Source organism: Diceros bicornis, chromosome 5 (genome assembly GCF_020826845.1).
Source record: "Diceros bicornis minor isolate mBicDic1 chromosome 5, mDicBic1.mat.cur, whole genome shotgun sequence".
In the NCBI taxonomy this organism is placed as follows: Eukaryota; Metazoa; Chordata; class Mammalia; order Perissodactyla; family Rhinocerotidae; genus Diceros; species Diceros bicornis.
Genome location: NC_080744.1, coordinates 38,737,029 through 38,759,879, shown reverse-complemented (window position 1 = coordinate 38,759,879; position 22,851 = coordinate 38,737,029). Strand labels below are relative to the sequence as shown.

The 22,851-nt window shown below is 51.3% G+C and overlaps 1 protein-coding gene across 1 annotated transcript; it reads right to left on the bottom strand.

Annotated features, from left to right (window-relative positions):
- Positions 1-17,659: 17,659 nt before the first annotated feature.
- CHAC1 (ChaC glutathione specific gamma-glutamylcyclotransferase 1) lies at positions 17,660-20,016 on the bottom strand. The gene is made up of 3 exons (XM_058540450.1): positions 19,667-20,016; positions 19,225-19,260; positions 17,660-18,789 (listed from the first exon to the last, which is right to left on the bottom strand). The coding sequence occupies exons 1-3, from the start codon at positions 19,895-19,897 to the stop codon at positions 18,388-18,390; spliced, it is 669 nt and encodes a 222-aa protein (XP_058396433.1). The 5' UTR covers positions 19,898-20,016; the 3' UTR covers positions 17,660-18,387.
- Between the last annotated feature and the right edge of the window lie 2,835 nt (positions 20,017-22,851).

Genomic DNA, 22,851 nt, shown 5'->3' with positions numbered 1-22,851 from the left:
GCTCTGATCAGTTGGAGAAAGGGCAAGTTTCCGGCCTGGACTGGAGTTGGTGTCTGATTGAGCTAAAACACTGATATGCTCTTGCGTCACCTGAGAGCAGAGCTCATGCCATTCCCAAGTGTGCTGGCTGTGTGGCCTCCCGAGCCTTGGCTCACCCTGCACACCTTTGATCAGGGTGGGCTGGCTCCTGGGCAGCTGCTGCTCACCCAATCACAGGGTCAGCCTTTTCTTCATTTTGTTGATCTCAAGTAGCACTATCAGATACACTGAGTCTTGTTTTTCTTGCTGGGAAACTTGACCAAGGGCTCACACAGAACAAGTCAGTGTCAGTTTCCCAATTAACCATGTCTTGTCACCACTGTGGCCTCTGGTGAACAAGCCCACTAGGTTGGGTCCTCTCTAGTTCTCATTAGTCAGCAAGGCCCCCAGTGACATTACTGCTAGAGCCTTGCTAGGGTCATCAGGGGCCGCCTCTCTGGGGACCTGACAAATCAGATTCTTGCACAGCTTTGTTCAGATGTGGATAGGCTAATGCCCCTCTCCTAAAAAGCATGTAAGTTTTGGATCAGAGCCCTCCAGTCTTTTCTGTCCCCAAACATGCAACCATACTCCCCTTCCACCCATTTTCAGTCCAATCCCTGAAGAAACACAACTAACATTTCATATTGAGGGATGCTCACAGCCTTAATGTCCCTTCTCACCTGTCCTTCCCTTACCCGAGGATAGAAGGATGAGACTTAAAAAGTGAAGGCTTCAAGCTTATTAACATCTTGAGTCCAGTGCCCAACTTATGATTCATGCCCTGTCTACCCACTTTCTGAAGACTTATCCATCTTCCACATGAGAGAGCCAGCTCTCACTGATGAACCCAGGGAGCCAGTCCCTTAACGTGGAAAAAGGCTGCGGAGAGGCCCACCTGGCTTAAAGAAGCGTCCCTCAAGGAGCTTAGAAGCCTAGTCCTAGAGTGCAGGTCTGGGCTGGATCACAGTGAGGGCCATCCCCTCCGCCAGGGTCATCTTGCCACATGAACCGGCTCTGGGGGCCTTAGGTAAGTGGATTTTTAGATTGTGGATCTGTATGAGCAGCCTGGAAATGCAAGGTTTGCACTGGGCTTACTATCACAGTTTCCGTGTGTAGGGATTTGCTGAAGTACGGACTCTCTGGAGACCCACCCCTTGACTTGGTGGGCTGTCTGGTCCTGAGGGTTGGGCTGGGTAGGAGGTGAGGCAGCGCGGACTGAGCGATGAATGAATTTCTTCACACCTTGCCCTGTTCTCTGCCGATGTTTCCATCCATAGAGCTTTGCTGCAAGCTTTCACATACAGTCCTCACGCCCTCACCTGTGTTCTTCACAGTAGACCACCTGCCATTAGAAACACATCTCTTTAGCTCCCTTAAATACCAAATGAGGAGCTTGGGCAAGATGAGTAGGTTTTAGCCGGTCTCTGGAGTTTTAGAGATCCACAGATGTGCCTCAAGGGCTGTTGGGAGTGATGAGCAAAAGGGGCTTGGCCCGCCCACATTAGAGCAGCTCTGCTTTTACTGCCAGGTGCAAAGATTTTGTGTGGAGTTAAGCTGTAAGAGGGGGGCTGGCCCGTGGCTTAGCGGTTAAGTGCTCGCACTCTGATGCTAGCGGCCTGGGCTCGGATCCGGGCGCGCACCGACGCACCGCTTCTCCAGCCATGCTGAGGCAGCGTCCCACATACAGCAACTAGAAGGATGTGCAACTATGACATACAACTATCTACTGGGGCTTTGGGGAGAAAAAGAGCAGGGGAGGGGGAGAAGCTAAAAGAAAAAAAAGAGAATTTGAAACTTCTAAATCATCCCTTAAGGCAATGCTTCTCAAACCTTAATATGTATATGAATCACCTTGGGATCTTCTTAAAACGCAGATTCAGTCTCAGAAGGTCTAGGGAGAGACCCGAGACTGAATTTTTCACACCTCCTAGGTGTGTCGGTGCTACTAGTCCTTGGACCACACCTGGGATAACCAGGCCCCAGGGCTCCCTCCAGCCCTGCCTGTCAGAATAAACTCTGACCTCTGCTTGTACACCTCCACCCCAGCCAGGAAGCACTATGCAGGAAATACAACTTTATTTTTTCTGTTGTTCAACTTAATCCACCTTGATGACAGAAAATGAAATCCTAGCATTTCCAGGAAAATTCAGTCCCCCATGTGTTTTCTCAGTTTTTTCATTTTAAAACTCAATTCATGATTTTCTCCATCACCTTTCTCCCCTGAGTAGCACCTCTGTTAGGTGTGAGAGAAGGTCTCTCATCTGTCGCTATCCCTCTGTCCTGTGTGGCCTCTGCCGAGATGTAGCCTCTTGAATTGCTGGCATTCATTGGAGGGTCTGTGACCCCTGGACTCGCTATTTCCGCTGCACGTGTCTTCTTATTGTGGCCACCAGACTCTTCAGGGTGAGTCTGCTTACTCAGTTATTCCTGAGCCCTCCTGGGGGCATGGAGGAATTGGGCTGCCCTTCCGCGCCTCTCTCAGACAGTCCCGAGTGAGAGGCTCCCCAAGTCTTATCTCCCTCTCTTAGGAAGGTAAGAGTTTCTTCCCAAAAGGCAGGGAATGTCTCCTGTAAGCACCCCTGCGGGGCCTATGCCTCTGCTCTCCTGCCACTTGGGATCTTGTTGTCCTGGGACTCAAAGCTGAACACTGAGTGCTGGCCCCAGGGGCTGGGGTAGCCTCTCTGGGTCTGACCGGGACTGAGGATTAGGCTGCAGCAGCCTCCAAAGGGATAAAGGAAGCAGGGGCACAGAGGGTCTAAGTTGCAGGAGACAGCGGGGAGTTTTCTAAGCTCCCCCAGCCCAGCTGATGGCCCCCCGAGAGCAGCTCTCTGGGAGAATGCCCAGGAGCGCTCAGAATGTTCCACTCCCTCCACCACCACCAACACACAACCGCAAACCCCACCCTGGATCAGGCCCACCTTCGGCTTTTCCTGCCCAGAGAGAAGGGAAGGGGCTTCCTTCTCGTTTCCCAGGTGAGGGCTACTGGAAGACCCCGGGCAGCTCAAGCCTTGCACCCTTGAAGTCACAGTGCCACTTGTCTGGGAATGTCTGAAGAGGGTGGGGGCTGGGGGGGTTGACGGATTGAATCACATGGGTTATCAGGGCAGTGTGGCCTCGGTGGTCTCAGTTTGCTCTCAGCCCAATGGAATTGGAAAGTGCAGCATAAACTCTGTTATCCAGAATCTTTCTGAATAGCTGAGTGTTTCAGAGAGCTGACATATAACCCTTTGAAGCACCAGAATTTATCTTGGTTAGAACTCTGTTTAAGAGGTTTTATGAATGTCACTGCTTAAACAGACTGCACTGAACATATCTTAACCTTTCCTGAGGACCTGGGTCATGTGAGCGTCTGGTGCTCAGGCCCACTGTGAAGTGACTACCGTGTGCCCAACACCAAATGGTGCCAACAGCCACATTGGTGTAATTCTTAAGTCTGCTTTGAGTAGGGCCTGTGCCCCCTGAGTGTTTTTGTGCCAATGAGGCAGCCCTCCCTCTTCTGACTTACCTTTTCCAAATTCTTGGTGGCTGGGAAACCATTTTACCTAATTCAGAACTTCTGAACCAATGAAAAGTACCCTGAAGGAGGAATTGTGCAGTCTCCTAGGAATAAAGTAATTGAGCTTCAGTGCATGCCTCCTGTCTGGCCTGCCTTCTGGCCCTCTTACTGGGCTCCAGTTCCAGGCTCTGAGTTCTGGATAAGCCAAGTGTTCCAGATAAGCATGCTCTGGTTTGAAGCAGTTTACTAAAGCTTGTTGATTTTATTTTACTCTCTTCTTTTTTTATTCTTAAAAACCAAAAAATGTATTGATTAATTTAAATACCTAGGAACAGTTGTGCCAAGGGGTCTAGGCAATAGATTGGTGCATGCCCACTCTCAGAAGGCCATCTGAAGGCAACGAAAACAAATGTAGTCCATCATCCGAGTTTAGTGAGAGCAAAGAAGATGAAACGGGTGATCTCAGAGGCCAGTGTCACTGAACCTGATCTCCTGATCCCTGCCACTGCCCCGCGTTTCATCTTTATGGGAACAGGCTGGTCATCCCTAGGGACTAATTGCAGATGTCCACTGGTTGGGCTATTAATCCTCTCACCAAATAATATCATTGCTTACGTTGGTTAGGGCAGCACACACTGCTGTAACAGAGACTCCAAAATGCAATGGCTCAAATAAGATATGAATCCATATCTCTCTCACATAGAGTTTGAATTCGTATCTGTTCTACATAATCATTTAAGGTCCCAGGTTCCTTTCATCTTGTTTCTCTGCCATCTCGATGCTTTGTCCTCATCTGCATGGTCCACGCTGGTTTACAGAGACGTCTTATAGGAAGGGGAAAGACTGAGGAGGAGGTTCGCCTGCTGTCTTTAGAGTTAGATCTTTAAATCGCTCACAGTACTTTGGCTCACATTCTATCAGAGAGAGCCTTAGACCCAAAGACTCACCTAACTGCAAAGTAGCCTGCCATACAATTATGGAAGAAGAGGACAGATTTGAATGGACAGCTATTAGTCTTGGACACAATACCCCAAAGGAAAATGGGCAAAACCATTTATTCCAGATTTATTTATTAAGCACCTTCTATGTGCTAGGCCCTGTACATGCATAGAAAATGCACACACACACATGCAAATGGGCAATAATCATATGGAGAAATGTCCAACCTCATTAATAATCAAGGAAGCGCAAAATAAAACAATAATGAGAGTCCAAGCTTTTCCTGTCAGACTGGCTAAGATTTGTGTTTTTTTTGAGGCAGATTTGCCCTGAGCTAACATCCATGCCAGTCTTCCTCCACTTTGTATGTGGGTTGCCGCCACAGCATGGCTGACGAGCAGTGTAGGGCCACACCTGGGATCTGAACCTGTGAACCCCAGGCCGCCAAAGCAGAGCATGCTGAACTTAACCACTACGCCACTGAGCCAGCCCCCAAGGTTTGTTTTTAAATGACAGTTGCCAGAGTTGGGAAAGATACAAGGCAGTGGGCTTTATCATACACTCCTGGTAGAATCAGAGGCTGATTTACTATGAAACACTGTAGTTTAAGCTTCAGGAGACCTCACTTTGTATGGGCCGCCTTTGCACAGATGGCATGGGACATTGCTCCAGCCTGGGGGACCCCCTCTATGCCTAGGAAAAGGTGGTCCTAGGGCTATTCCTCAACCTCCAGTAACAATCTGCCCTTGGGTGGCCCTCGTCCAGCGTCCAGACCCCATTGGTGGTCCCAGGGAGAATGATCTGAACAAGATACTGTCCCACCTTGACCCAGGCTTCATGGCCAACAAGCCCCCAAAGGACTGGCATGCTGCAGGGTGCCAGAGCAGTGAGAACCTGGCTGGCTGGACCAGCTGCCGTGGGAGACCAAGTCTGCTGAGATCAGCAAGCCAGGCCTAGCCTGGACAGGCATCTCTGAGGAAGGTACAGAGATGGCAATAGAACATTTACCAGAACTATGAGTAATAAAAAATTTATATCAAACATGCTATAAAAAAGACATTTTCTTGCTATTCTCTCTATAGAAAGTGAAACTGTAATATCATTATTGGTTGAAAAGGCAATCAAAGAATATGCAGCCTTTCATACCCACTAGGATGGCTATAATAAAAAAGACAGATAATAACAAGTGTTGATGAGGATATGGAGAAATTGGAATCATTTATTGCTTGTGGTAATGTAAAATGCAGCAGGTGCCTTGGAAAACAGTTTGGCAGTTCCTAAAAAAGTTAACCATATATTTACTATAATGGTTAATTTTATGTATCAACTTGACCAGGCAACAGGGTACCTAGACATTTAGCCAAACATTATTCTGGGTGTTTCTGCGAGGGTGTTTTTGGATGAGATTACCATTGAAGTCAGTAGACTGAGTAAAGCAGATTGCCCTCTCAACTTTGTGAGTGGGCCTCATCCAATCTGTTCAAGGCCTAAATAGAACAACAAGGCTGACCCTCCCTCCAGTAGGAGAGAATTCCTCAGCCTGACTGCCTTTGAACTGGAACACTGGCTTTCTCCTGCCTTCAGACTGGAACTGAAACACTTACTTTTCCCGCTAGCCCTCGGACCAAACTACACCATTGGCTCTCCTGGGTCTCCAGCTTGCTGGCTCATCTTGCAGATCTTGGGACTTGTCAGCCTCCATAATCACACGAGCCAGTTATGCTATATCTATGTATCTATTTATATGTCAATAGATGATGATTTGGATAGATAGATAGGTATAGATAGATAGATAGACTCTTATTGGTTCCACATCTCTGGAGAATGCTGACTAATAATATGACCTGAGAATTACATTCCTAGGTATATACCCAAGAGAAATGAAAACACATCCACACAACACCTGTATGCAAATGTTTATAGCAGCACTATTTATAATAGCCAAAAAGTAGAAACAACCAGAATGTCCATCAACTGAAGAATGGATAAATACAATGTGGTATGTCCATACAATGGAATATTATTCAGCAGTAGAAAAGAATGAAGTACTGATACATGCTACAACATGGATGAAACTTGAAAACGTTATGTTAAGTGAAAGAACGCATACACGAAAGACCATATATTACATGCTTATGAAATGTCCAGAATAAGCAAATCTATGGAGACAGAAAGTAGATTAGTTGTTGCCTATGGATGGGGGTGGAGTGGATGACAGGTAAGTGGTATCAGGTTCCTTTTTAAGCTAATAAAAGTGTTCTAAAATTGACTGTAGTAATAGCTGCATATCTCTGTGAATATATAATAAAAGCCATTGAATTGTACAATTTAAAGGGTGAATTATATGGTGTGTGAATTATATTTCAGAAAGTTGTTAAGAAAAAAAAGATGTATCCAAAAATGTAGGGGAAAAGTTGTAGGTGGAACAGCATGAAATTGCTTTTTAACCATGTGTGACTTTTTTTTACTACAAATATGGCAGTTTCATATGTTTCAACCTATTGATAATTAAAACTAAAGTTATTTTATTATTTTTGAGGTATTTGTCAGCTTTTCTTTTTTTTATTTTTCTGAATATTTGTTTTCGTACTTAATTTTGTACTCTTTTTCTTAAAGAGGGCTTTCCCAAATTGCATAAGCTTTAGGCCTCACACCCCCAGATCCCAGGGGGGTAGAATGTGAAGTGATAGAGCCTTATACAGGACAATTTGACAATACGTATCAAGAATTTTAGAAATATCCATGACCTTTGACCCGCCATTCTACTTACAGGGATCTATTTTCAGGAAATAAGTTTGCTGTAGGGCGGGGCTTCTCAACTTTAATATGCAAACAATCTCCTGAGTGGGGCTCTTATTAAAATGCAGAGTCTGATTCAGTGGATGTAGGGAGGTCTCAGAGATTTCTGCACTTCCAGTTCATTCCAGATGATGTAGAGGCTGCTGGTCCACAGACCCCGATCTGAGTAGCCAGGCTGCAGAGGACATTCTTTGGCTGTCTACTTAGCATTTTCCCTTCCCGCATTTTGCAATAGCCACAGGGATAGGCCTAACCCTCCCCCACACACCGTGCCACAATGACCTGGTCCAGCATGGGTAGGGATCCCAGGCCCAAGGCATTTGGAGCAGTTTCCCTCTCTCATGGCTACCCTTTCATAAATTGGCCCATCAGAGAAACAGAGGCCCTGAGCCGTCTCTCCACCCCCATGGATGTGAACAGGAAGTTTGTTCCCCAAGAGCTGAGGAGAAGCCAACCTGAGGGTAAGGCTGCCACACAGAGAAGGGTAAAGCCAGAAGAACTCCAGGGATGAAGCAGGAGCCCTGGCTGAGCCTTGCCTGAAGCTCCCTTCCTCTTAACTTCTGAGTTTCGCCCATAACTCCCAACTGGCTTAAACCCATTTGAACTGGATTTTCTGTTGTATACAACTGACACAAAAGGTTTCATGGCAGCGTAGCCAAAACTAGCAAAAAAATGGAAACAACCCAAATGGAAACAACAACGGATTCGTTAAATAAATTTTTGTACATCAATATGATGAAATATTAGGTGGCCATTAAAAATCATATTTTCAGGAATATTTGATGACATGGGAAAATGCTCACAGTTTCATCTTTTTTTTTTTTTTGGTGAGGAAGATTAGCCCTGAGCTAACATCTGTTGCCAATTCTCCTCTTTTTGCTGAGGAAGATTGGCCCTGGCCTAACATCCATGCCCATCTTCCTCCACTTTATATGTGGGACGCCACCACAGCATGGCGTGGTAAGTGGTGTGTAGGTCCGCTCCCAGGAACCGAACCTGCAAACCCCAGGCTGCCAAAGTGGAGTGCATGAACTTAACCACTATGCCACGGGGCCAGCCCTCACAGTTTAATCTTAGGAGAAAAAGTAGGACACAAAATAGTAGACAAAGTGTGGTCAATTTTATGATTTCACTTACATATGTAGGTTTTTTAATAAAGTTGTAAGAGGGAGGTCTAGAGGTGGATGGTGGAATTATGAATGACCTTCTAAATCTTTATACTATTCTGTATTTTCCAGACTTTCTACTATGATCACATGTTATTTTATATATAATTATAATAAGCAGTATTAATAAAAGAAGTATATGTTTGTAATGGAAATTTAGAAAAAACTCAAAAGAAAGAAGAAAGTAAGATATTTCCCACAATCCAAGCTTTGTTACAGTGTGTCTCCCTATTTCAATTCAGTTCACGTAATAAAATGATAGCGTGGTAACACCCCCGTCCCCCACCTTAATGTTTTCAGGGGGACTTTAGAGAAGTGGTACTACTGCAGGCAAAAGCATGGGCTGAAATTTCAGACTCCATCAGGAGATATTTTAAGGCGGGTATGTCCTTTTTCGTGCCTCAAATTAGATTCTGAGCACTGATGGACCCCTATTCCAGTTTGCAAGGCTGATGTTCTGGCTGAGCTGGGCATAGAGCCAGCTGTTCCTCTGCACAGAAAAGGGAGACCCTGCGTGGCCCACCATCCCAATAAGTGTTCTTAACCTCTGAGGGCTACTTCCAGCGCCTCTTTATGCATAGGCCTTTTCTTTTTCAGCTCTGCATTTTATTCTATTACGTGTTTGACTTATTTACTTATGAATGAGTAATAAATTTGCACAATTCAAAATCAAAAACATACAAAAGGGCACAAGAAAAAAAGTCTCTCCCCTATCCCATCCCCTGGCCTCCAGTTTCCCTCCTGGGAGGCAAACTGTGTTGACAGTTTCTGGTGATTCCTTCCAGACATATTTCTATGCTTTTTAAAAGACATGATTATATTCATACTACGTACCTCACTTTGTATGCTTTTTTTTCCACTTCACATTATACAGTAATGTTAAGAGAGTACTGTAAAGAGAGTAACATGTTTTCCTAACAGTCAATACTCTTCCTAAACATTCGTAAAGACTGAAAATATGCCATCGAAGGGAGATGAGCCATTTGGTTGTCCCACTGCTGGACAGGTGGGTTCATAGGGTTCTCCCCTTATGTCCTCTGATTCTGTCCCAATGAAACTCTCCGCCTGGGTTCAGCCAGAGATGGCATTTTATCTGGACCCTGATTGGCGGTTGACTCCCTGGGGACACAGGGCTCTGGGGTCAGGAGAAGGCCCAGGGCCCAACCGGAGGGATGAGCGGGTGGTCCCTGGCCTTCAGGGGCTGGCTGTGTGGTCCTGGCCAGCAGAGGAGATATATTTAGCTGGGTTAAATGCTGCTGGCTGTGTCATGACCCAGCAGGCCTGTGCTGTTGTAAACAAACCAGAATGGCCTAGCTTCAGCCAGCCCCCCTCCTCCTCCCTCTCCCTGGTAGGGCAGGGGCTGTGAGAGGTGGAGGAGGGCTCTGACGAGGGAGGGGCCCCCTGCGAGGCCCTCAGCCCTGGCAGAATTGTGAAGCAGCCTCGTTTCACTGCCCCAAGTTTTTTTTTTCTGTCATTTCCTCTCCTGTCTTTCTTCACCCATGCTCCCCAACATGGCGGAGCCTGGGCAGCCCAGGGAGCACCCCCTTCCTCCTCTGCCTCCTCCCCCTTTTCCCTTTCTCCCTACACCCCAGTCAACCTGATTTGTTTTCAGTGCTCTGCTCATGGAGTTCATTCATGCAGTCATTCATCCAAGTCAACTCATTTATCCATTTATGTGTCCAGCAAATATTTTTTGAGGACCTCGGCTAAGCCAGGCTTCCACACTGGGCACCAAGGATGCAGCAATGGACAGGGAGGCGCCAGCTCCGGCCTCATGGAGCTGACCCTCTAGTGAGGTGAGAGATCATCCAGTGACTAATCAGGTGTTGGTGAAAAATAATAGTGTTAAATAATAATAGTAACCAACATTCACATGGTGCTTTAAAGTATAGAGAGTGTTTCTCACCTGATAGCACATCTAATCTCGAGAATCTGAGAGGTGGTTATGATGATCAGTCCCATTTTAAAGATGAAGAAATTGCAGCTCAGAGATGTTAAATAACCTGGCCGAGGACTCACAGGATACATGGAGCCCTGGTTCTGAAACCCAGTCCCTCTGACCCTGAGTCCACGTCCCTCCTGAAAAAGAAGAGCCACTGGAACTGTATGGGAACTGGTTTCTGGTGCAGCTCTTCATTTCACATTTGAGGAAACAGAGGCCCAGAGAGGATAAGTGCCTTGCCTAAGACACACAGCTTAAAACAGGGACTGCGATCTCTGCATTCCAGCCCAGTGCTCTTGCTTGGCACCTGAACAGCAGTTCAATCCTCCGACCAGGATATGGGGCCCTGGTGGATTTGGGGTCGGGGGTGGTCACGGTAGGTCTGTCTCCTCCCCTCCCTTGTGCCTCCACCCAGCCCACCCTCCTCTGCTGCATAGTCCCTCTTGTGGGGAGATGGCCCAGAGCCCCTACTCCAGCCCCCAGCTCCCCCTCACCAGTGCTGGCCTCTTCCTAAGTGAGTGGGCTTTCACTCAACAAACGCAATGTGAGCACCTACTGTGTGCCGGCTCTGCTAGGTGCTGGGAGGCCCCTCAAGGGCTCACAGTCTGCTGGGGAGGCCAACAAGGTACATAGGGCTATCAAAGCTGCAAGAGAAAAGGCCCAGGTGTCAGAGATGCATGGCAAGGCCTCAAAGCCAGGCCTGGGTGGTCAGGTAGAGGAGGTTCAGAGAAGGCTTCCCAGAGGAGGTGACATCTCACCTGAGCCCTGAAGTTTGAGTGACGAATTAGCCAGACCAGAGCCTGCAGGAAAGAGATTTTCAGGATGAGGGACTAAAGGGTGCAAGACAAGGTAGGAAGGCATCCCGCATGTCACAGGCATGCTGTAGGCTTCTGTCAGATCAGCGCCCATCTGTTCAGTGTGTGTCATGCCTCTCAGGTCAGATCTGCAAGTGGCCGATGAGCAGGAACTGGGCCTCCTTCCTATGGAAACCCCTACAGGCCGGGGCCTACTCCTGTGGACAGGTGACTCAGGCACCCTACGTGAGCCAGTCGTCATCAGCTTTCCCCTCGTGGACTCACGGTCCCTCCCAGCCAGAGCCACCTGCACGTCTGACATACCCGTCTCCTGCCGCCCTCCTGACCTGGCACAGACATGACTAGACCCAGGAGGCGCTGTGCCTGGCTGGAGGCTTTGACTGCTGTGAGGGGAAGCCACAGTTGGATACACTACTGTCCCTTTCCTCCTCTAGTCACCAACACCCTCAGGCTGTCCCCAGGAAGGCCGAGCTTCCCCTCCTTTGGGCACAGAGAGCATCACCCCAGGAGAGGCAGGAACACTCTTCCAGCTTAGGGCCCAGAGTGGGAGGACTGGCAAGGGCGCAGCCTCTGGCCCCTGAGATGCCTGTCAAAGGGCAGCCCTTCCTCTGGTGTGTGTTTAGGGCCTGGCGTCTCTCAGACAGACCAAGGAGAGAGAGGGGCCAGCCCAGGATGGCAGCCGCCGGTGTGGTGCCACCGGCGTGGGTCAGCGCTGCCCCAGTCAGGCGCGCGCTGGGCTGCCCGTGCCTGCCTGGTCCACCCGTGGCCCGGGGGCTCCCAGTCCCACATTCCTGGGCTGTGCACATGAACCTTCAGATTGCGTGTTAGCCTGGGGAAGCAGCTTGGCACTCTCCCTTGGCTCTGACTGAGGTTTTCATGGAGTCTTTCCCTGCAACAGGACGTGTGACGTGGCATTAGAAGGGTGTCTCATTAAATCCCATTCCCCACAGGTCGCCTGGGCTTCTACGTGGACCCAGAGATGTGCTATTGTGCTGGGATACGTACAGTTGCTGCCCTGGGGGACTCCATTTAGTGGGGACAGGCCTGCAAGCAGATCATGCCAATACAATGTGCTGGGCACAAAACAGAGGTGCGGGGGTGGGCATGAGGAGGGCAGCAGCCAGCCGGGGTCAGCAGCAGCTTCCGGAGGTGCGATGCTGGTGCTGAGTTCTCAGGATACCAGAGGGTCAGGCGAAGCCGTCAGATAGGGAAGGCAAGGGGAGCGAAGGCTTGGTGGCCAGAAATAGCATGAGGTGGGAGGAGACAGCAGGCAGCATGGATACCAGCGGGCCGGGATGGGGGGGCCCAGGGTGGGTGCCGAGGCTGGAGGGGAGAGCGGGGGCCAGACTGCAGGGAAGCTTATCCTGAGGGCTGCAAAGAGCCAGCGGAGTTGGTCAGCGTGGAGAGGTGTGGCCAGAGTTGCAGTCTACGTTATGTGGAAGATGAATATCCAGGGAGGGCTCAAACTTGGGGAAGGTCGATCAGTGTGGAGGTCATGACAACGGTCCAGGGAAAGGGCGAGTATTAGGGCAGTGGTGGTAGGGTGGGTACAGGAAGCCTTTAGATCACAGAAGACCAGCAGAGCAAGACCAGCAGAGCAAGACCAGCGGAACGAACGCGTGAAGGCTTGAGGAAGGAGCCTGGGCCCTACGTTCAAGCTTGAGTGATGGGGGAGCACTCACCCTTGGCTCTACGTTACTGCCGGGCCGGTGGTCCAGGGAGGGGCAGGGTCCAGAACAGAGCCAAAGACGGACTGAAGCACCAGGGGGAGGAGCAGAGCATGAGGGGTGAGTGTGCAGTGCAGGGTCCCCAGATGAAGGAGGAGGGGCGGGCTCAGGAGGAAGAGCAGCTCTGTGGCAGAGCCTTCAGAGTGTGTCGAGGGAAATGCCCGGGGCAGTGGTGAGGGCAGGGGCAGACCCGAGTTGGGAAGCGCAGGCCTGGCAGGGATTCTTCAAGGGCAACCAGGGAAGGGCAGAGGAGAGGTGGCCCCCCGGCCTGTCCTGGGGGTGAAGGTCCATGGATAGGGAGAGGAGGGCAGAGGGCAGGCATGGTCAGGGCCTTTGGTCAACCCCCTCTGACACCCACCTGATAGAGCAACCCTACTCGGTCCCAGTCTCCGCAGCCGCCATGCAATTTACTGTCCAAACCTGGATGCCTTTGAGAGTGAAAATAATAATTACTCTAAGACAAGAGGAGTAAACTAGGCCTGTCCTGGGCACACTAGGATACATGGTCTGGGGTACATGGTCACTCTGGTCATGGGCTGGGAGGCTGGCCCTTGTGCTCCAACTCTGGCCCTCAAGCACGCTCTCTCTGTGACCACTGCCTCCCCTGACCTGGCCCTGGGCACTGAGGTTGGACTCACACCCTGGAGCACCTAGACTCTCCTCAGAGCTAGGCCTGGGAAAAGGGGGGGGGGTCTCCCCCATTTGAGGTCCATCTCCCCACACCCTGTGCTTCTCTAACATGGGCACTGCCACTGTCTTCAGGGGAACGATAGCCCCTAGAGGAACATGGTCCTTCCCCGGGCCTGGTGGGGGCAACCTGGAGACCCCCTAGGAGGCTGCCAGCCTGAGAAGGGTGCATGGGGGCCAGAGTGGTGTTCACCCACGTCCTTCTGCACTGTCCATGCCCCCTCTCGGCAAAACCCTGGGATCCCCAGTCTCCTCCCTCCTGCTGGCCCCCCATTTCCAACGGGCCACCAGGAGGAGTCCCCACATTCCCACTTCCTAGTTTTGGTTCAGCTCTCCCCGCACCTGCCTGGATCACGGCCCCAGGCGCCCACCAGGTCTTGCAGCCTGCAGACCATCTCCACCCTGCCACAAGCACAAGGCTCCTAAAACCCAGGCCTGAACACAACACTGTCTGCTTGACAAGCAGACAAAACAAAAAGAACCAAAACAAACAGAGACTCTTCCGTGGGAGGAAAAACATGAAAAAACAAAAACATCACCACAGAACTCAACTTCCCTACAAGATAAAGTTCAACACTTCCTCCTCGAACTGACTCCAAAGTAGCTTTCAGTCCCGGCTTCCTCCACGCAGCTACTTACCAAGCTCCGGGTGCCTCCCTCCCTTGCTGCCGCCGTCCCCACGCCTCGAATGCCCTCTACCTGGTGGAGTCCTGCAGCTGCTTTAAGGCCCTCCCAGGCCTGACCACCTCTGCCCCAGCCCCCGAGCTCCTGGAGTTGTCCTTATCCGAGACCAGGTGTAAGGGTGATTCTGTGTCCTCTGTCTTCCACAGCCTGAGGTCCAGGGCCCGGGGCCTGCTTTATTTAGACTCCATAAATGATAAACAGCGACCGAATTGCTGATCCTTCCTCCTCACTCCCGGTTCTCCAGGAGGATGCCCTTGAGGGATGGACAGGATGATTTCTGAGGTGCCTGCTAACTCTGAAATTCCTTAATGCTGCTGCTTAAGGTTGGGTACCCCCATCACCCTGCTCCAATCCCTCCAAATGAAAGAGAAAAGAAACAAAAAATGAGGGTCGGCCCAGTGGCGCAAGGGGTTAAGTGCGTGCGCTCCACTGTGGCTGCCCGGGGTTCGCCGGTTCGGACCCTGGACGTGCACTGACGCACCGCTTGGCAAGCCATGCTGTGGCGGCATCCCATATAAAGTGGTGGAAGATGGGCACGGATGTTAGCCCAGGGCCAGTCTTCCTCAGCAAAAAAAGAGGAGGATTGGCAGATGTTAGCACAGGGCTGATCTTCCTCACAAAAAAAAAAAAAATGTTTGTTAGTGCTTCTACACCAGAAGTCCTCAAAAATGGCCCAGGGACTCCTGGGGGTCCCCAAAACCCTCTCAGGGGGTCTGTGAGGTTAAAATTATTGTCATAATAATACCAAGAGGTTATTTGCCTTTTTACTCTCATTTCCTCACAAGCGGACAGTGGAGTTTTCCAGAGCTATAGGAGATGTGGATTTGCAACAGATGGAATGCAGAAGCAGATGAGAATCCAGCTGCTTCCATTGTCAGACATTAAAAATATAAAACAATTCCACTCTTTTCACTAAATTTGTTTGTTGTGGAAAATAGAATCATTTTTCTTTAAAAATATATTAACATGTAATGGATTTATTATTTTTATTTTTAATTTAATTAATAAATATGTTTAAAACTTGTCAATATTTTTTGTGTGTGTGTGAGGAAGACTAGCCCTGAGCTAACATCCGATGCCAATCCTCCCCTTTTATTTTTTCTTGAGGAAGAGTGGCCCTGAGCTAACATCCGTGCCCATCTTCCTCCACTCTACATGGGATGCTGCCACAGCATGGCCTAACCAAGCGGTGCGTTGGTGCGCGCCCGGGATCCGAACCTGTGGACCCTGGGCCGCCGAAGCAGAGCACGCGCACTCAACCGCTTGCGCCACTGGGCCAGCCCCTAAATGTCTCAATTTTAATATGCTAAATGTTGTCAGTTGCTGTATCCCACATAAACAAAAGCTCTTGGGGTTCTCAGTAATTTCTAATCTGTAAAGGGGTCCTGAGACCCCTACACCCTCCCCTCACCCTCAGTTTCCCCTCTGCTTCTCTCTCCTCTCAGCAGCCAAATTTCTTGAGAGCTGTCTACTTCCCCTCCCACTGGCTCCTCAGCCCTGCCTTGTGGCTTCCCACCCACGTTCCTGAAATTACTCTCACTGAGGCCACTGGGGAACCCCTGGCATTTCATCCAATGGGCACTCCTGTGTCCTTATTTTCCTCCACATCTCAGCAGCACGACCCTGGCTCTTGGACGCCACACTCTCCTGGTTCTCCTCCTACCTCTCCGGCTGCTTATTCTTGGGTCCTCAGGGCCGGGCCTGGGCCCTGCTCTCTTTTCTCTCCTCTTCCAAGGCTTCAAGCACTGTCTCCATGTGTATGGCTCCCAATTCTCTAACTCCAGCCCATATTTCTCTCCTGAGTCCTAGACCCACATATCCAGCTGCCCCCTGAACATCCACGCGAGGCCGCTGCCCCACACAGGCTCCACCAACTCAAATACAGGGCAAGTCTCCAAGCCCGCCCTTTCCAACTCTGCCACTGCACCAGGAACCCTGGCCCTCTGCCCTCTCCCTCCCTCTCCTCATCAACCAGCCACAGCAAATCCTGCTAATCTCCCCCCTAAACTGCTCTCAAATCCATCCTCCTGTCCATTCCCACTGCCACACCTCAGCTCAGGCCACCTTCACCTCTCCCTGGCCTCTCTTTGGCCTTCCTCCTCCCATCCAACACAGCAGCCAGTGCTCCTTCTTGAGCGGTCTTTTCCCTGCTCAGAATCCACAAGAGGCCCCTTCTGACCCAGGAGGAGTGCCACATCCGCAGCACAGCACAGCTCACTAGGCCGGCCAGCAGTGTGCAGTTCTGCCACCTGTCCAGCCCCATGTCCCCTCCCCCATACCACTCTGTCTGACCTTGCTTCCCCCTCTGGCACAAGCTGTTCCCTGCCTCTGTTCACCAGAGATCCCTTCTCAGGCTCAGGGCACGGCCCCTTCATTCCCTCCCCTAGACAGCCTTCCCTGACTGCCCCCTCCGGGTCAGGAGCCCTTTCTAAGCTGAGCAGCTATTCTCCCATCATGGCACATTTCATGCTGAATGGTCACCACCCAGTTTCTAGGCTCCGAGTTCCTTGAGGAGGATTCTTCACTGCTGTACCCCCAGTGCCTAGATCGGTGTATAGCAATTTAGTAAATACTTGCTGAATGAATGGCCTGAAGAATGCAAGCACATGTACAGCTGACAAGCAGCCCTCCCCACCCCCATTCAGTATAGAGCAGGGCTCTCTGAGCACCCAGACTGGCCGTCTGGCCCTGCCCCAGCACAGGACGCCCAGGAGGCGGTGCCCAGGGCTCCCTGCCACCTGCTGCCTCCTCCTGTCATGTTGCCCTGACTGAGCTTCCAGAAGAGCCTGGCTGGATGCCACACTTTTCCCATCAATGGCCAAGACACGAGGCTGCCAACCCATGAGTATCCTCCCCAGGCATAACAGCCACCCAACTTGGTCGGAGCTGACCCTGCTGGGGACACCCAGACAAATCCAGGACACCAGCCACAAGAGCAGCAGCCACACATGTCACACAGTGTCCCAGTGAACTGATGCTCAGAGGGCTGACTACTTTTCTGGAGGTCACTGGGCCAGTGAGGGAAGGGGCTGGGTTGGAGCCCTGGTCTGAGTTCCAAGCTGGCCAACCTCCCCGGGGCAGCTGGGAGGAGACAGAGTACTAAGTTGGTGGCAAGGACACAGTTCACAGGGTTGCCAAGCAGAGCCACACGAGCTGAATTCTGCACGACTCAGGGGCATTCTCTGCATGCTCTAAGACATGAATGGTGCCCATGGGATGGTGTAACCTTGTAGTCCTGTCTGCTCAGCTGCCTCCTCCCTGGGAGAGAAGAATGGAGATGAAGAGGGAGCACTTTCTTCTCTTATGAGCCTTCCAGGGCTTCACCACCTCATTCACCCCAACTCCCCATCTGAAGAAAGAACCACATTCCAGCACAGCACAGATAATAAGAGATCAGTTTATGGATAATAAATAGTCTGGGACAGACTGGGAAGACGACAGTGCCTGTAGTGACAAGCTTCCCAGGAACAGACCAACAGACAGGCAGGCAGGCAGACAGACAAGGAAACAAAGCCAAATGGGTGAGCGGCCCAGGCCCAGCCTGAGCAGCTGTGTCTGGACTCCAGATCCAGCTCTGCCCCGGGGACCTGGGGGATGAGCAGGGCTAGCAGGGGCCTCAGTTCTTGTAGGGTACCCTCTCCTCACTCCCTCCTGTCCCTCCCCAGCAGGTTGCGACCTGTCGAAGGTGGTATTTCCAGGGCTAGGGAATGGTGGGCCTGGGGGTGAGGGGCAGAGGGTCAAGGGTGTTGGAGGCTCCCTAGGGAGGTGGAGGCCTGGGTGGTATAGGGTTAGCAGCAGCACTGGGGGGAGTCTGGTCAGGCCCCAAGCGCCTGGGGTGGGGCACCGCTCAGCAGGGCCCCTATGTCCAGGGCAGACCCCCCACCTTGCCCACCACATCAACGTGGTGTAATAAATAAAGTTTCAAGTAGGAAGTAGTGTCACGCAGGAGAGCCGGAGGCTGGTGGACAGGCAGAGGCCTGCAGAGAGAAGCCCCAGGCCGCCCACCGAGTCCTCTCAGCTGGCTCCAGCTGTATCAAGTCTGTCTGTGTGCAGTGGAGTGGGGACCTGGCCCCCACGTCCACATAGGCACTCCCTGCAGGAGCTCAGCCCCTCAGACCAGTGCCAAAGCCTGCTCTGTGGGGCAGAAGCAGGGAAGCATGGTGCCCACAGCGTCCACAATGGCTGCCAGGTGCTCGTCCTGTGCCTGGGGCCCACAGAGCTGCATGAAGTCCGCCAGGCGCAGCAAGTACTCGAGGTTGTGGCCGGAGAAGCCGCGGCAGGCCAGGATCTGTGTAGCGATGGCCTCTTCGGGTGCAGGGCCCAGGTAACCAGGGTTCTGCGGGGTGGCCACGTAGGCCAATGCCTTGAGGGGTTGGTCAGGAGTATCTTGGGGGTAGAAGGTGACCTCCTTGGTATCATAGCTGCCGAGCACTGCCTCCCGCACGTTCAGGTACTTCAGGGCCTCGCTCACCTGCTCACCTCGCACCTGGTATGCCACGCCCCAAGTGCAGCCCTAGGAGGAAACATGGACAGTGGAGTCAGTCACAACAGCTCCGCTGGGCCCTCCCCAGGACTGTGCTCTGTAAGGGAGGTAGGCGAAGGGCCAATGAGCCATCTAGTAGCAATACATCAAGCCCTCATTCTCCCTCTCTTAATAAGGGTTGACAAGGTGGTCCAGCACCAGGGCGAACAGGATTCCCACTCAGTGTGGTCTGAGAACCAGCAGTATCACCTGTAAGCTTGTTAGGAATGCGAGTTTCAGGCCCCACTCTAATCGTATTAAATCAAAATCTGCATTTGAACAAGATCCTCAGGTGATTCTTGTGAGAACCCTCCCTCTTGGCCAGAGGGCATCTAATCTAGCCTGCAGCCAAGGACCCACGAGCTCTAGCTGTCTGCACCCCTCCATGCTGGGCCCCAGGGTCCCTCTCTTGACTCAGGCACTTACCTCATGATCTTCAAGGAGGGTCACCACACGGCCAGGCTAGGGAGGGAATAAAGATTTTGAAAAAGACAGGTTAGAAATCAGCTCTGCCATCAGTGCCAGAGGAAACCCTTGTCAACCCTGCTGGCCCAGGCCTCAGAGAGCCCCACTCATCCAGGAGCAAGTGGAGGGAGTGATGCCTGGATGCTGGAGAAACAGACACATGGCAGTGGCCCAGACTGGTAAACAGAAACATTGATCAACACGGTGAGCCACAGGATCAGACTCCAGCCACCACGCAGCGATCCACTGGGCCCATGAATTTAAGCCACAAACTCTGGCCACAGGTTTACACATTTTCCCCATCAGCACGGAGTCACCGTACGCCCAGAGAGACCTAGACATTCCAGGGCACCAGTTCCCACTATCCTGTCCCCACTCCCCCCGGGGATGGTCGGATGCTCACCATCTTGTCGTTGCCCCGATGGAAGGTGTCTCCCTGCCAGAAGCGGCGGCTATAGCCACGCACGAAGCCCACACGGCTGTCGCTGTATGCGAAGTCGGGCCTCCAAACCAGGGAGCCGTACCCGAAAATCCACAGGGCTTGGGGGTCGCCGTGGTCCCGGGGGGCCTGCGTGGGCGGCGAGGGGGGCGGCAAGGCAGGCGGGCTGTTCTGGGCTGCGGACTCCTGCTTCATGGTGCCGGGCACAGGGACGGGCCCGGGCGGCCTCCGGGGCTGGTCTCCGGCGCGGGCACGGAAGGACCGACGGACGCGCACACCTGGCCTGGCACCGCTTGGTCGCTCCAGCTGCGCGGCCCTGTCCGAGGCGCCCTTTAAACCCTCCGGCTGGGCAGCCCGGCCCCCCGCGGCCAGCTGCCGCGGTGATTGGGGCGGGGCAAAAACCCTTTTGGCCAATCATCTTCGGATTTTGCTGCCCGGCTAACCGCGCCGCCCTCTGAATGGGTAACTGAGCGGCCTGCCCCGCGCCCGGCTCGCCCGCTGATTGGTTCGGCTCCACCTCTGTAGCAAATCTGGCAGTACTGATGCAACGGCGGGGGGGTTTCCCCAGCTCCGGCATGCAGCAAGGGCGCCTTGGATTGCGTCAGGCGGAGGGCGGTGGGCATGGGTCGTGTCCCCGGCAGCCCCGCCATGGCCTGGGCCCCTCAGGAGCCACGGCGGGCGGGTCCCAGGCAGGTGTCTCTCCAGCAGTCCTGCTGCTGGTGCACCTGGCCGAGTCACTGCCACCCCAGGCAGCACGGACTCATTACCAGGGACAGTGCAGGGCACGTCCAGAAGCAGCGCTCTGGGGCTGCGCCTGAGAGCACGCACTCTAGAGAAGCCGTCAGAGGCACCCTCCGCATTCCGCACTGGTGCCTCATGCCATTGGCCCGCGTGAGCAAATGGAGAAACTGAGTCACGGGGCTGGCCAGGGGTTCTGCAGAGGCTGCGAGGCTGAGTCAGGCCGGGCGCTCGGAGCTTGCGGGCCTCACGTGAGGGCTACGCCTCGGGCTAGGTGTAGGATCCCCTGAGCTCAGGTGGGCTCGGGGAGGAGCCGGTCCGAGCACTTGGAACTCAGTTTGGCGTTGGTGGCCGGACCTGCGGAGAGAGGCAATAAAGACAGGAAAGCCAAGCCAGTCCTGTCCCGGGGCGATGGATTTAGTTCTACCAGAACAGGAGACTTTTCCAACTATGGTTGGGTTACTTCTTAGGACCGAGGTTCCGGGGGAGATGGGCAAGGAGGGCCGAAATGAGGCCCCCGGAGGGCTGTGAGCAGCTACTGGCCTTCTCCCTTGGCTACTGGCCTTCCAACCAACGGAGGGTCCGCATGCCGCCTGGGCTTGATTCCCTAACCAGCGGCGAGGGGCTGCCTCCTGGGGGTGTCTCTGGCTGGAAACGGGAACTGGAGGCAGCAAAAGGCCTGCCCCTCGGAGAGCCCGGGACGGGGCGGGGGCGGGGGGGGGGTCACGGGACACGACTGCTGAGGAAGTCGGGGTGAACCCTCCGCCAGGGCAAATGGGCAATATTGTTTCTCATTCGATTCTATTTAGATATTTAAACTAAAAATTATCTGCACGCTCAAAAGTAGTGATTCCAAAGCTGTCTAAGATATATTCTCCAGTAGGAATGTTGCATTTGGTGTGTATAGTATGAAGCTAGTTCTTTAAAAACAAAATGTTATACATTAATATTTGTAAAAGAAATGATCTGGAAGAATATACCTAAATTGTTAGCAGATCCTGTCACCAGTGGAGGACTTTCAATATTAAATGTAAACTTTTATGGAAAAGTTTGGGTTTTTTTACAAGGAGCATGGATTACTTTTCCAAGTGGAAAAAATTACAGGCAAAATGGTTATTTCTGGTCTTTCCTTCCTCCTTCCCTCCATTCCCCATGTTCCCTGTCCCCTCTTCTCTGCCACTCTCTATCTTGTCCCCTTTAGTCCACATGAGCACCTCCTTTGCTGCTAGTTTCTTAGGGAGAATATCTCCTCCATCTACCACCTGTGGGTAGTGGAGTGGGAGGCGGGAAACTGGTACCAACACATTGTTGGAAGTATCTGAGTTGGCACAAACAACCCTTTGAAAAAGCAGCTTGGTAATACAAATCAAGAATCATAAAACGTCCCTGCCCTTTGACCCAATACTTCCACTCCAGGAAATTATTCAAAATATGGGAAAAGCCATATGCCTGAAGATTTTTCAATGCATTGTTATTTATTATAGCAAAAACAAAAGAAGAAAGACTACTTAAATATCCAAAAATAGCTAAATGTTTAAGTAAATTATGGTCAATCCACATGGTGGAGAAATACACACAAACACACACAAAGAAAACAACCTAAGTATCCAGCAATAGATGATTAGTTACATAAATTTGATATAGACAAAATTAAATCTGTGCAGTCATTAGAAACAATTATGTTGCCTATTCTTTTTTTTTTATTTATTTTATTTTATTTTTTTTGTGAGGGAGATCAGCCCTGAGCTAACATCCGTGCTAATCCTCCTCTTTTTGCTGAGGAAGACCGGCTCTGAGCTAACATCTGTTGCCAATCCTCCTCCTTTTTTTTCTTCCCCAAAGCCCCAGTAGATAGTTGTATGTCATAGTTGCACATCCTTCTAGGTGCTGTATGTGGGACGCGGCCTCAGGATGGCCAGAGAAGCGGTGTGTCGGTGCGCGCCCAGGATCCGAACCCGGGCCGCCAGCAGTGGAGCGCGTGCACTTAACCGCTAAGCCACCGGGCCGGCCCTGTGTTGCCTATTCTTATTGACATGGAAACCTATCTATGATGTATAATTAAATGAAAAACCAGGTTATAAAATAACCCAGCATAACTTTTTAAACTTAAAGCGTATATGTGTTTATTTGCATAGAAAAAAGTCTGGAAGAACACATAAAAATGCTCAGTGATTACCTCTGAGTAGTACACTACATGAGATTTACACTTTCTTTTTATACCAATTCAGATTGGGATTTTTTCTTAAAGAGAATATAAACCACTTCTGTTTAGGAAAAAAGTTAAAAATAAAAATAAAAATCCATTATGAAAATAACATAGTAAAAATACCTATGATTGCATAGTTAGGCAAAAATGCAAAATATGAACTATCACATGCACTATGATGACTATGATTAAAACTATTAGAACA

What these genes read in the sequence shown, in the direction of transcription:
- CHAC1 (XM_058540450.1), bottom strand. Translation starts at nt 19,897, where the DNA reads ATGAAGCAGGAGTCCGCAGCCCAGAACAGCCCGCCTGCCTTGCCGCCC. An exon ending in ATCGGGGCAACGACAAGATG is followed by an intron (nt 19,261 to 19,666) that starts GTGAGCATCCGA and finishes TTCCCTCCCTAG; the next exon opens with CCTGGCCGTGTGGTGACCCT. An exon ending in CCCTCCTTGAAGATCATGAG is followed by an intron (nt 18,790 to 19,224) that starts GTAAGTGCCTGA and finishes GTTTCCTCCTAG; the next exon opens with GGCTGCACTTGGGGCGTGGC.